Here is a 12379-nt window from a genome sequence, read left to right as displayed (position 1 = left end):
CAGGAATCTTAAACATTAGGACACAGCCAGCCAGCAATAGTAAGGTATGTGTGGCACAACATACAGACCCAGAAGTTTCATCAAGCATTCAAAGATAATAATTTCTGCCTTCCTCAGCGATGCTGCCGCTCAGACATTACCTGTGCAAGCGAGACCAGACCTTGGTCCCAAAAAACTTTGCATTTTACCCATGTCAATAAGCCTTTCCAGCAGTGCCAACCACGGGCTGGCCTGAGGAAGGGATGAAAGCCGGCTGGAGATGAGGCTGCAGGCAGGACATGTCCTGCAAGCCCTGCTCTCCAGGCAGCTGTGGTGACACAAGGGTGCCCCAGGGAAGAAGCACCTCTGCCAGGCTCCCAAGAGACGGGCAAACTGAGGCACGGTGAAGCAAAGCGCAGCCCCAGGGTCAGCCAGTGCAGCTCTGTATTCTGCTGCCCACCCCATGCAAACCCGGGTCTCTGTCCCCTTGCCCCGTGTTGCCCCTTTCTCCTGGTAAAGACAGATCTCCGAGAAACCCCTGCCTGCAAGGTGAAACATGCGCTTTTCAGCCATACTCGGTGAAAAGCCATGCGAGTTCATCACGCCTTGACAGAAGCGCAGGCTCCACAAAGGAGTTATTAGCACCAGGTTGTGTGGGTTTGAGTTTCTCTGCGTTTCCCATACTTTTCCCCTATTGATAACATTTCTTGTTGGGACAATAGAAGTGTGCCTTGCAACTACTCACGACATTAGTGACGGTGCTTGAGCCTGAATGATAGAAAGGGAAAGAATCCAACTCCCAAAAGACCATCTGGCTATCAGTTATAATACAGCAATAAAGGTCAGGGCTGCTTCTCCAGAGCTGGGAAAAAGATGGTTTTTGACACTAAAGAGTCTCTTCAGCCAGGTTGGTACATACCTACCTGTCAGCTCTGAGGCCTGCCACCATTGCTGGCTAGGGAAGAGGTAACACAGGACACCAACTTTTGGAGGAAAAAGGGCAACACCATATTACAGCTGGGCATTGTCTCTGAGCTGTGTCTTATTTTGTATCATAATCCTTTGACAGCTTCAAAGTGTTCATGAGATGTCCTGTCTCCTGGCTTTCCCACAACGCAGTGAATAAAGGGCTCCAAGGACAACATCTGTCCTTCACAAAGAGCTGAGCCCATTCAGACCCCGACAATGAAAACCACGGAGCTATTTCAGCAACACCTCCCTCTGCCCTGTCAAGTGCCCGTTAAACTCAGGCTTCAGGATTTCCAAGCAGGAAATTATCTTTGGCTTTCTCTCCTCACTGCAGGCTTCCCTCCACCATCTCCATTTCCAGATTCTTGGCCACACGCAGGGCACCGGGAGCACGAGACAGCTCTGCCTCAGGCCCTCGGATGCGGGATGCAGCGTGGCTTTTCTTGGGTAGGCTCTGGGTTGTTTTTGGTGCTGCCTCAAGGACTGTATCCAGGCAGAGACTTTTCTCCCAAGACAAAATCAGAACTGACCTAAAGCATCCACATAGCTTCATTCTTTTTCTCGCCTTTACCACAAAAAAATGTTTGCTTAATTTTTACTGAAATACAAGCAAGCAGCACCATCCCCATTTTCCAGATAAGAAAACGGAGTGGGTGCGACATGCTAAGGTTTACACAGGGAGGCAATTAGGTGGTCTCTAAGATCTCATGTTCTGCAAACTGCAGCAGGTCCGGTTTGCAGTGGGGCAGTGTGATGCTCCATGGCCAGAGGAGAACAGAGCGCAGCAGAAATCTGGGACAGCAGCAGAACCGAGCTCCTGGCCGAGCTCTGAAGATGGGCCTCAGCTACTAAATCCCATTCACGACCCGCCTCTGACATCCTAAGGCCTAGGGCTTCTGGGTTGAATCTGATGCTGTTCTTTAGCCCATCTTAACTAATATTATTGTAAATGTCTGTATGAAAGACAGAGTAGAAAAGGGAAAAGCAAGAGCTGCAGGGGTGACTCGGCATGGCCCGGTTCTGCTCGAAGGTGCATGGCTGTCCTAACAAAGGCAACGGGAATGCTGGGCTCACAGACCTTGCTGTGAGAAGGGAGGCACAGGTTACCATTTCCACTTGCTTCCCATTCCCTATTTATCCACCCTGTCCATCCAGTATCCCACCATCCTCACTACAGATTCTCCACAGTGTTTAGAAACATCATGCAAATAAATCTGTTGCTTCACACTGGTAACACTCTGGCTTACCAATTAAAATGTAACTACTGTATGAACCAGTGCAAATACACCCAGGGCTGTGAAGTGCCCTCTCTAGACAGCAGAGAGATGGCCCTGGTGCTGTTGATTTTAGCCCTAACAGTGCTCCCCTCCTTCCCCACCTTCCCCCAAAAGCGTGCCTCCCCACGCCACGCTGTGACGGGCACATGCGCGGGCTCGGGAACGCAGTTGATCCCAGAGAACCAGCTGGAGGGTTGGTGCTTTCCCAGCTCCCCGGGCAGCCCCGGTAGCCCCGCCACACACTCCACCAGCCAGCGTGGGCAGAAGGTTATTCTCTCCCGGGCATTTGCAATCAATGTACCATGCACTAATAGATGCCTCCTCTATTGTTCAGCTGCGTGCCTGGATTGGCCGAACGGCTGTGGGAAACGCCAGCAATCCCCAGCCTCACATATCTGTTGAAACTCCCCAATGTATAAATAGAGCAGGCGGTAACTGCCCGAGCATGGTCTGACGCTCAGCACAGTGCCCGACGTGGGGTCTGTGCCCAGGGCTGAGAGCGCTGAGAATGGCTCCCAGTAACACTCTCATGAGCCACATGGAGGAGAAACTGCTGCCAAAAGAAAAGAATAAAGTAAGTAGAGCCCTTGACAGGATTGGAAAGGCTAGTCTGTGCTCTGTACAATGGGCTGCGTCTGTCAAATAAATACTACATGGGAAAAGCTGAGGTGAAGGAGAAAGAGGTCTGGGGGAAGGCAAACAAGTTAAAGAGAGATAAAGAAGACTATATACATTTTTTAAAATGAAATTGAGTGGGGAACAGATAGCATCGCAAAGCTCTCCTACCCAAAGAAAGCATCTTTGAACATGTGTTTAGAGGGCATCACAAGGGGAAATTAGGTCAGGTCTCAGAAAATCCTTAACAATCTGCTCCGTCTCTCTTGCAGCTGAGGAAGCCGGTGGTGGAGAAAATGCGCCGTGACCGGATTAACAGCAGCATCGAGCAGCTGAAACTGCTCCTGGAGAAGGAGTTCCAGAGACACCAGCCCAACTCCAAGCTGGAGAAGGCCGACATCCTGGAGGTGGCTGTCAGCTACCTGAAGCAGCAGAGCCAGCTGCAGGACCCCAGTGAGTGCAGAGCAGGTATTTCACACCACAAAGTCTGCTCCCCCATGGGCCTCTGTAACACACCAGGTCTGGTCACAGGAGCAAGGCTCATGGACTTGGGCTCTTGAAAGCAACAACGCACAAATCAGCACTGTCCCTTGTCATGATCTTAACCCTCTGCATTTGTTTCTTTCTTTTTTTCTTTCTTTCCCAGCATTAGTTCACAAGAATCTAGAGCAGAACTTTAACAGCGGGTACCTGCGGTGCCTCAAGGAAGCGATGCATTTTCTGTCCTACTATGAGCCCAGGAAGGAGACGCAGGTGCAGCTCATCAAGCACCTCTGCAAAGCTCAGATAGGTGCAGGTGTCACGCGCGCTCCTGCTCTGTGCAGCCCTCCGCTGTCACCCTGTCCGTTTGCCACAAAGCCACCTGCCCAGAAGACTCTGGTTGCTGCTCCTGCCCTCTGGAGACCCTGGTAGAACTGCTGAACTGTGCTTTATTCCTATGTTTTGCTACAAAAACTAGAGGGACCTGTGATTTCATAGTTCCTCTTTAAAGTAGGAAACATTGCTTTCCAAAGGTGGGAGGGGGGGTCAGTTATCGTTTTTCTGTCACAAGAAATGAGGGTTGCTGAGTAGTTTCCCTTCACAGTGAAGGAATGTGTTTATATCTTGCAGCAGATTTGCTGCTTTTCTTGGTGGCTCCTGGTCAAAGAGAGGACCAAGCCCTGCAGTGACTTTGAGAGCCAAATGCCCCTCGGTTTCCATCACACTTTTGCTTGGCAAGGCTGCTGAGGCTCTGGCTGCCACTTGAAATCTTGCTACTAACTCCCGGGGTCATTGGTTCAAGTGCTCCATTGTCTCTAGATAACGTATTGACCTTCCTAAAGAAGGGGCACTTGGAAGAATGTATTTTGTATCATAAAGACTCTTGAGCCTTTACCTTTTGAGTGAAAGATGCTATTAAGAAATACTGATTCTTCTGAAGTATCTATGCTATTTTTAGTATACCTTCTTACATAAAGTTATGATAACAGCTCTAGGGAAAATTCTTTTAATGTCGGTATGTGCTACTCTCAGTTGAGGGATAATTGATGCCTTTTGTAAAGGAAATACCTGTGATATACCTTAAGGAAAATGGGGAGGAAGGGAAGAAATAAATACCTTATAATCATTCACTAAATGTGCTAAAGAGCTTAAAAAGCTTTTATAAAGTTGTGATGTATTCATCCTGTGTGATGTCCAACTTTGTGTTCACTGTACAATGCAATAAAAATGGTTTTAGTCATTAATCCTTTGGTTTGAAATTATTAAAATGGCTAATACTCCTGGACTGAGTGTTGCACCCAGATTCCTTCTGCAGTGGGGAAACTATTGGGAGATGTCATATTTCTGAGCCCTTCATTCCAGTATAGTTTTCATTTGTGAAATTCATTTGGCATAACAGGATTTCAGATCCTGCAAAGAGGCAACCTCTGGAAAAGTTAACGAAAATTAAAATGGAGGTGAAAGTGAAGTGAGATATAGAGATATGTAGACCTAGATACTTAACAGCAACCTATTCAGACTTCAGCAAATCACTCATTTCACAGCCAGTTTATTTTCCCTTATACCCCATTAATTTGCCCTCCAACCCGAGTTCAGTCTTAAGCTATTCTGTCCACTTAGGAGGGAGCAACACACAAAACTCCCAGTAACCTCCAAAGAGTTTGGCACCTGACTCTGCTTGGGAATCTTGTCCTCTTTTTTGAAACTACTCGCAATGGGGTGAATGAGTTTTTGTTGCCTTTCAATTTTAGCACTTCCTGTTACCTAAACACAAATTCTGTCAGGCAATAACAGAATTACATTCTTTACTGAAGTGAAATCTGCCCAGGTATGGCTAAAAGTATAACTAATTTGGTAGCAAACAGAGGCTGAAAAAGCATTCCCTCTCCTTAGATAAGCACTAAGCAAACTCAGATCCGCTAAGCTGACAAGATCAAACTGCACTCAAACACCGCTGGCTGCACCGGGCCAGTCCTCACTTCATTTGTGATTAAACCCTTTGTTATACGTATGGAAAGGACCAAAAAGCCAGCTAGCCAGGTCAAGGACATATTGCTCTGCCTCATTACAGTTGCATGGATTATTTGGGTTATTATTTTACCCTGCATGCACAAACGGGTTAAGTGCTCTCCATCTGTCTGCTAATGCAATACAAGGTGGGTTTTGGTACAGTTCTGCAATTCATCAGGGGCTGGTACCAGTGCTGCAGATAGATTTGTTCTTCCTAATGAACTATTAAATAATTCAAGGAGATATTTCTAGTTTTTCTGGTTGCTTAGCAATTGTGAAAAAGTCACTTCACCTTGCTGTGTTCAACTTGTCTGTGTTAATTAGTACAAGCTTCTGAATCTCAGCAAAATTCAAGCTGTTCATCCATGCTTGTGCATTTTTAAACGAAGCCTAATTAAGGCAGTTCGCAGATAGGAAGTTTGGGGGAGTTTGGGCTCAGTCAAAATGCGATGTGCCCCAAAGCACACCTGACTGCACCACAGGGACTAGGACCAGGGTCAGACATGGCCCAGAGAACCGGAGAACTCTGCTGCTGCCATAAGGACGGGGATGTTCTGCAGGTAACGTGTTACTTACCACCCCGGTACAGCTCGCTGTGAGTGTCACAGCTGACAGCACCGCTGCGGTTTGTGTCAAACTGACAGCACGAGCAGAAAAGAGGAAAGGAAACCAAAGAAGAGCTGCACAAAATGAAGGCTCGGATTTAAACCCAGTCCCTCTAGTTCTAGACTAACACAGGAACAGGCCACAGAAATGACAACTCAGGTGAGATCCCAGTCGGAATTCTAAGCCCCAAACTCCTGCCACAAATATTGGCATAAATCTGGAGAGACATGGCTCCTGTCATTCAGACCACAAGGTCTGATTCTCATTTACACTGAGGCGGGGAAGTCAGCCCTGCTCAGCTGTTCGTGTACGTGAGGTTCAGCCCTGCTGTTTGCAGAGTGCTGTAAGAGACAAGAGACAGCAAGTGGCTGCTTTCTGGGCAGGGGGAAGAAAGCAAACCCCCCAGAAATCCTCCATTTGCTCCAGCGAGTCAGATCCATGGCTGGTGCAAAGGCATCACTTCTGTTTTTCACCAGCCAAAGACTTGCTCCACTGGGCTTTAGTTACCAATTACTTGAGAACGAAAAGCCAGACCTCCGGTTTCACTGGTCTTGGCACAGCAAAGGTTATGTTTACAATTTATTAATTATTATCACTTATAATAATTGACTGCAAAGCTTCTTATTGCTCCTCTGTCCCCTGGGGTGACTCTCCCCTGCTCCGATACATTCCCACCCTTCGGGGAGATGTTGTTCATTATGCTGATCCCACAGCCCAGGAATACTCTCCTGACAAAGCCCCTATTAACCTCAGAGTGTGGGCCTGAGTTTCTCAGAGTTTCCCACACTTTCTTCCCTATTTATGACATTCAAAGGGACCACAAAGGAAGCGTGCCTCACAACAGCCCACATTAGTGACGCTTTTTGGCTCTGCATTGTGGCGACCAGCAATTCCTGTCCCGATAGACCATCTGGAGAGCTATTTTCTCAAGAAGCACATTGATCGATCAGCATTATGCGAGAGCCCTTTTAAAACCTGGGAATGTTATGCTCTTTGACACTAAATAGGTGTCTTGAGAGAGGTTGTCAGAAAGATTTTGAACCATTTAAGGACAGCACAGAAAAAAAAAAATCGTAATTATTTCTTTAAAAACACCATCAATAGCATTTGTGAGAGAGGCTGATGTGAATGTAGGAAATGCTCTAAAATAAAAATGCTCTAGCAGTGGTATAGAAGGGAAAGCTTTAAGCCACCAAGTTGTGTGCTCCAAGTACAGCCCCAAACATACAGGAGCACTGTTTTTTAAATCTGCATAACATAGACAATGAAATTCTGGATTTCTGTACTCTTGTTTCGGCGCCCACCTTGCTCCAGACCTGTTGCTACATTGCAATACACTGGGCTCCTCTCCACAGAAAGCCAAGTAGCAGATGGGCTAAGAAAGCTGCCAATTGGTAATACACATAGTAGCAGTGTTTGTGAAAATGGAGTGTGTAGTAAGTCTGCACGTGGGCTGAAATCACCACCTACAAACCAGAAAGCTCCATGGCCCACATGAATTTCCCGGGCTGCCTCCAGCCTGACATGCAATGTCTGCAAATACAGACTTCAACAATTTTTTGCAGATTTATTTCCCCTTATACTCTTCAATATCTACACCAAGCGAGAGTGGAGGCACCTCCCTGTTTTCATGTGTGATTTTGAAAACTGCATCTTCATTAAAAAAGCAAGTCTTTGTCCACAGCATGTGTCATCTCTGCAGAGTGGGTCCAGATTTCACAACATCCTCCAAAGAAGGGAATTACTGTGTCACCTGGTTTAGTCAACTCCACACATTTAGCGATTTGGGGGATTTCTTTCTTTAAATCCTTCATTCCAAAACCAGGGAAATCCCTACTTCTAAGCCTTAATCAATCTTTCCTTCTGGCTCTGCAGTGACACTCAGAAGCACAAACTCCTTCCTCAGATATGAGGGACAGCGACAAGAATTTGGATCACAAACATGTTTCAGTTGGACAGACTATTGCGCTAACAGCTGAACTTTAAAAGAGCCCAAACTGGGCAAACTAGTTACAGACTTCTAACAAAGAGCAGCTGGGCTTCCTACAGCACAGGATTTTTTTTCCTCACCGAAATCCTTACAGAAAGTGCATGCTGCACCGAGTTCCATCATGAATATATTCTAGTAGACAATTTATTATTCCGAAGCAGCAGTGGGGAAATATCGTTGCCATTACATTTTCAGGCCTTAATAATCAAACCAAACAGAGGTGGGGGAATATTTGTTTTACCCATCAAGAGTACACAGGGTAGATGCAGCAAGCAAGGGGGGAACTGAGGATTTGCCATCTCTTCAGCTGACAGGGAGAGGAAGGGGATCTGCTGAGCCCCGCGGCCGTTCTGAGCACTGGCCGCCCAGCAGCGTTGCCTGGCCCACCATCCACATCAGATGGTGTGAGTCCACAGCTCCCAGGATTTCCCACATCGCCCCATTCACCGTGTTAAACTGGCCACAAAAGAAGCGTGCCTCGGCGGTCCCGAGAAGAAAGCCAACGCCTGCTGCACCATCTGCCCGGCACTTGGAGGAAGGGATAAAGCTTTAATCAGTGGGAGCTGGTTTAGCCCTTTGGAGTGCAGGGGCATTGTGCTGGGGATAGGATGGCATTATTGAAAACCACTCATTTCATATTTCCAGCACTGAAAACTGGGTCAAAGCTTCCCTCCCAGCTCGCTGTGCTTGCTGCTGCTGCAAACAGATTCCTTCCTGCACGGTGAGTGGCAGGACACACTGTCCATTCTGTCTCCTGTGACCCCCGAGAGATGCACAAAGCCCCGCGTGTGACATCAAACTCCAATAACAGCACAAGTACCTGCAGCCGGGGATTGCCCTGCCCGCGGGTAATACTACCCATTACAAGCCAACAAAATAATTCAGGGAATGATTTTGAATAGGACTTGTACTCCCTGATCAATTACAGGTTTTTGACAACCATCAACAATTAAAATTGTTACACTCTAAGTGATTCATCTAAATGTAAAATGTCTTTGGGTTGAACAGTCACAGGATATCCCAGCACCTCTATTTCTGTTCTGCAGGTGAGATAATATGAGCAAAGTAATAGACTGATTTTTCACTGATTTTTCACTGCATCTCAGTTGTCTGTAAAGAGAAAATATATTTAGGTGCTTTATGTGGAGACTCAGGACCAAGGGACGAGCGATGCATTTGCAAAGTAGCATGAAATTAAATAGGATGTGTTTGGGAAAAGCATCATAATCATTACATGTCACGGGCTGCTGTAGGAAAGCCCAGATTACCCAAACAAAGGCAAGGAAGAGCTCCGTATGTAACTTATAGAGGGACTTTAAGTATTTAAACAATGGGGAGGAAAATATTTCAAGCTAACTGCTCAGCACAAATTGTTTTAAGGGACCTTGCCTTGATTTTAGTGTCTATTTGCCTGAAAATTATCTGGTACTGTATTCATCTAAGCATGGTTTAATGTCAATGAAAGGGTTTAGTCCCTCTAATTCTCCATCTTTTCCTTTTCAACCCCTCTTTTGGTCCTGGGGACTGAGCATTATCTCTTCCTGGGATCAGTCTTCTGTGCTTAATTTTACCACAGCCTGGGAAAAGGCAGCACATTGAGATGTTGACGTACCCAACATCAGGCAGAAGTTTGATTATAATGACGGCAAACGCTTTCCCACGTTCTTTCCCCAGCGCCGCAATGCCAAGCCCTATTGTGTCACATGCTCCCCAGTCCACCTGCTCCTTTGGGAGCTGGGTATTATCCCCAAGCAATTCACAGTCAATTTGCCATGCTGTAATAGATGCTTTCTCTATTGTCCTGGGGCTCGTGTGGATTGGCTGTCGACTGTGGGAAACTCAAAGTCGCGTAGGACCCATACATTTGTATGCAGCCGCTGTGGATAAATAGAGGAGCTCCTGGCTGCCTTCTGCACTCACGAACCAGCCAGCTCCGAGCTCAAACCAGCACCTGGGATAATGGCCCCCAGTGCTCTCTCCATGGAAATCCTCACGCCCAAAGAGAAGAACAGAGTAAGTACCTGCTGCCTCTGTGACCGTGAGGGCAAAGAGCCGAGAAGGGCTGATAGAGATGGGAAGGGGAAAGTCTCGTTGCTAACTGTCCTCTCCCTGTTCTGTGTTACAGCTCAGGAAACCCATAGTAGAGAAACTGCGTCGTGATCGGATTAACAGCAGCATCGAGCAGCTGAAACTGCTCCTGGAGAAGGAGTTCCAGAGACACCAGCCCAACTCCAAGCTGGAGAAAGCCGACATCCTGGAGATGACCGTCAGCTACCTGAAATACAGCCGAGGTGAGTACACCCCCGTCATGCTCGCTGCCCCTACTTTTAGGAACAACTCCAGCCTGAGTCTCCCCGTGTAACACTTCTCTCCTCTTCTGCCCTTTCAGCTTTTGCAGTGCCTGCCAAAAGCCTGCAGCAGGATTATTGTGAAGGTTACGCCTGGTGCCTCAAAGAAGCTCTGCAATTCCTGTCTGTCCACTCAGCAAACACAGAAACACGTATGAAGCTCATCTGCCATTTCCAGAGGTCACAAGCAGCGCCTAAGGACTCTGGTTCTTCTTCTGCACCCGCTTCCACCCACCAGCCTCCTCCAAAACAAGCAGCACTGAAACCCCCCTGCAGCCTCTGGAGGCCTTGGTAGGCCAAAAGTGCGATTCCGTGGTTCCTGGACATTTGCTTGTATTCCAGAGGAGATCGTGACTTGCTGTACAAGTCCCCCCCGCTCCTCTCATGAGTAGGGAAGAACATTTTCCTTTTACAGAGCATTACTATGCTTGGATGTCTGCTTCCCTTCTTCCAGAAGGACTGAAATGATCCCACCACGTGGAGAGAAAGTTATTCTAAAAGAATGTGAGATGTAACCCTCCTGCTAGGAGGAGCAAGAGGTGTTGTTCGGAGAGGAACACCGGCTGTTCTTAACCTTAGTGAGGTTGTACGCGTACATCTGTTGAGAAAGCAGTAACTTCTGAGATGTTCAGGCTAGCATTTTCAAATGTGTCCGTTCGGGAGGAGCCCTTTCCTCGGACTGGCCCCATTTGAGACTCCCCAGCGTCTCCCGTTGCCCCAGCCGTACTGCCCGGCTGCGCTGCAGCCACGGGCGCCCAAGGTGTCTCGAGCAGAGCAGCTGGTCTAACCGGACACGTTTGAAAAGCTGGCGTTCCTGTGCATGCCATAATGGGTTCTATAATATTTGTAGACTGTACTGAGCATGCTCTGAAAATGGTTAAACCATAACTCAAACTAAGTAGAGGAAATTCCTCAGGATGTCTTGCTCACAAAATCAGAGTACTGTTTGTGAGGTTCAGGATATGTCTGCCTTTTATAAAGGCAAAAGCTCATTTTTATATCCTTATAGGAAAGAAAGTTACGGCTGTGTTGTCAGTTTTACAAGAAATATTTATCTAAGTCTTTCATGAAAGGCAGGTGTACAAATTATGTTTGTTCTTTAGTACCCTACCACTGGGGGAGAAGGCGAATTCATTACTGTCCTTGGAGGATGTTATGACATGTTATGTGTGAACTGCACCAATCATATAAACTGTGCCAGAAATTATCTTGAACTTCAGAACTTTTAACAGCATAAAAATAAATAAAAATCTAGTTAATAAATCCAGGAAGTTATTCTTTCTTGAGTAGTTTGCATAGCTGATTTTTCTGTGGTCCCTGGGGTTAAAGGACACGAGACAAAGATTTCAGTAAAGCAAAGATATTCAGAATGGGTATTTCATTGCGTCACCAGTTTTGTGTCCATTTGGAACCCCTGCAATGCTGTTTTCCACAGCAGAGAAAAATCGAGACAAAAATCAAGGCACGCCTAACCAACAAATTCTGTGGAAATTTAGAGCAAAGAAACTTGTGAAGAAAGGTCACAGCAAGGGCAAGCTTGGGGAAATTTATGCCTGACTCCCAGACACAGAACATACTTTTGACTCCTAGATAAAGCTTGCCAAGGCACTTCACGTTACGTTTTATGTTCTTGTGGCATACACCTGAGTCACAAAACGGTCTTAAACGCTGGGAATTTAAATCTAATTTTTCATCTAAAGGGGAGAGACACGAATAGCTGCTCCATATGTGTGTGTGCATATGCACTCGTGAAGGACGGCTCAACGCGGCTGATGCCAAAGCAGCGTTGCCCTTGGTTATTTGCACGAATTAAGAGCGAGACTCCAGGGATCGCAGCCGGCAACGGGGCCGGTGCCAACCGAGCACCAGCGCACTCACTGCAAACCAGGTCCCGAACCACCGGCACCGGCCTCTCCCTGCTCCGCCTCCCGCTTCCCCGGCTGGGAACTGCGGGCACAGTCCGGGGGTCTCGCTGCCGCAGTCCGGGGGTCCCGGTGCCCCAGTCGGGGGGTCCCGGTGCCGCAGTCCGGGGGGGTCCCGGTGCCCCAGTCCGGGGGGAGTCCCGGCCCGCCCGCGCTCCGCTCTGCTCCGCCTCCGCGTCCCCC

General features: G+C 47.5%; 2 protein-coding genes across 2 annotated transcripts; both read left to right on the top strand.

Moving 5' to 3' along the window:
• Window positions 1-2733: 2733 nt before the first annotated feature.
• LOC135997461 (transcription factor HES-5-like) lies at window positions 2734-3752 on the top strand. The gene is made up of 3 exons (XM_065650073.1): window positions 2734-2799; window positions 3113-3308; window positions 3487-3752. Exons 1-3 carry the CDS (start codon window positions 2734-2736, stop codon window positions 3750-3752), a joined length of 528 nt encoding a protein of 175 aa, XP_065506145.1.
• A 6133-nt stretch (window positions 3753-9885) lies between these two features.
• Window positions 9886-10569, top strand: HES5 (hes family bHLH transcription factor 5). Its single transcript, XM_065650074.1, has 3 exons — window positions 9886-9939; window positions 10052-10217; window positions 10316-10569. Exons 1-3 carry the CDS (start codon window positions 9886-9888, stop codon window positions 10567-10569), a joined length of 474 nt encoding a protein of 157 aa, XP_065506146.1.
• The last annotated feature ends 1810 nt before the right edge of the window (window positions 10570-12379 follow it).

Source organism: Caloenas nicobarica, chromosome 22 (assembly GCF_036013445.1).
Source record: "Caloenas nicobarica isolate bCalNic1 chromosome 22, bCalNic1.hap1, whole genome shotgun sequence".
Classification (NCBI taxonomy): domain Eukaryota; kingdom Metazoa; phylum Chordata; class Aves; order Columbiformes; family Columbidae; genus Caloenas; species Caloenas nicobarica.
The sequence above is the reverse complement of the archived record's forward strand: the minus strand, read 5'-3'. Positions and strand labels throughout refer to the sequence as shown.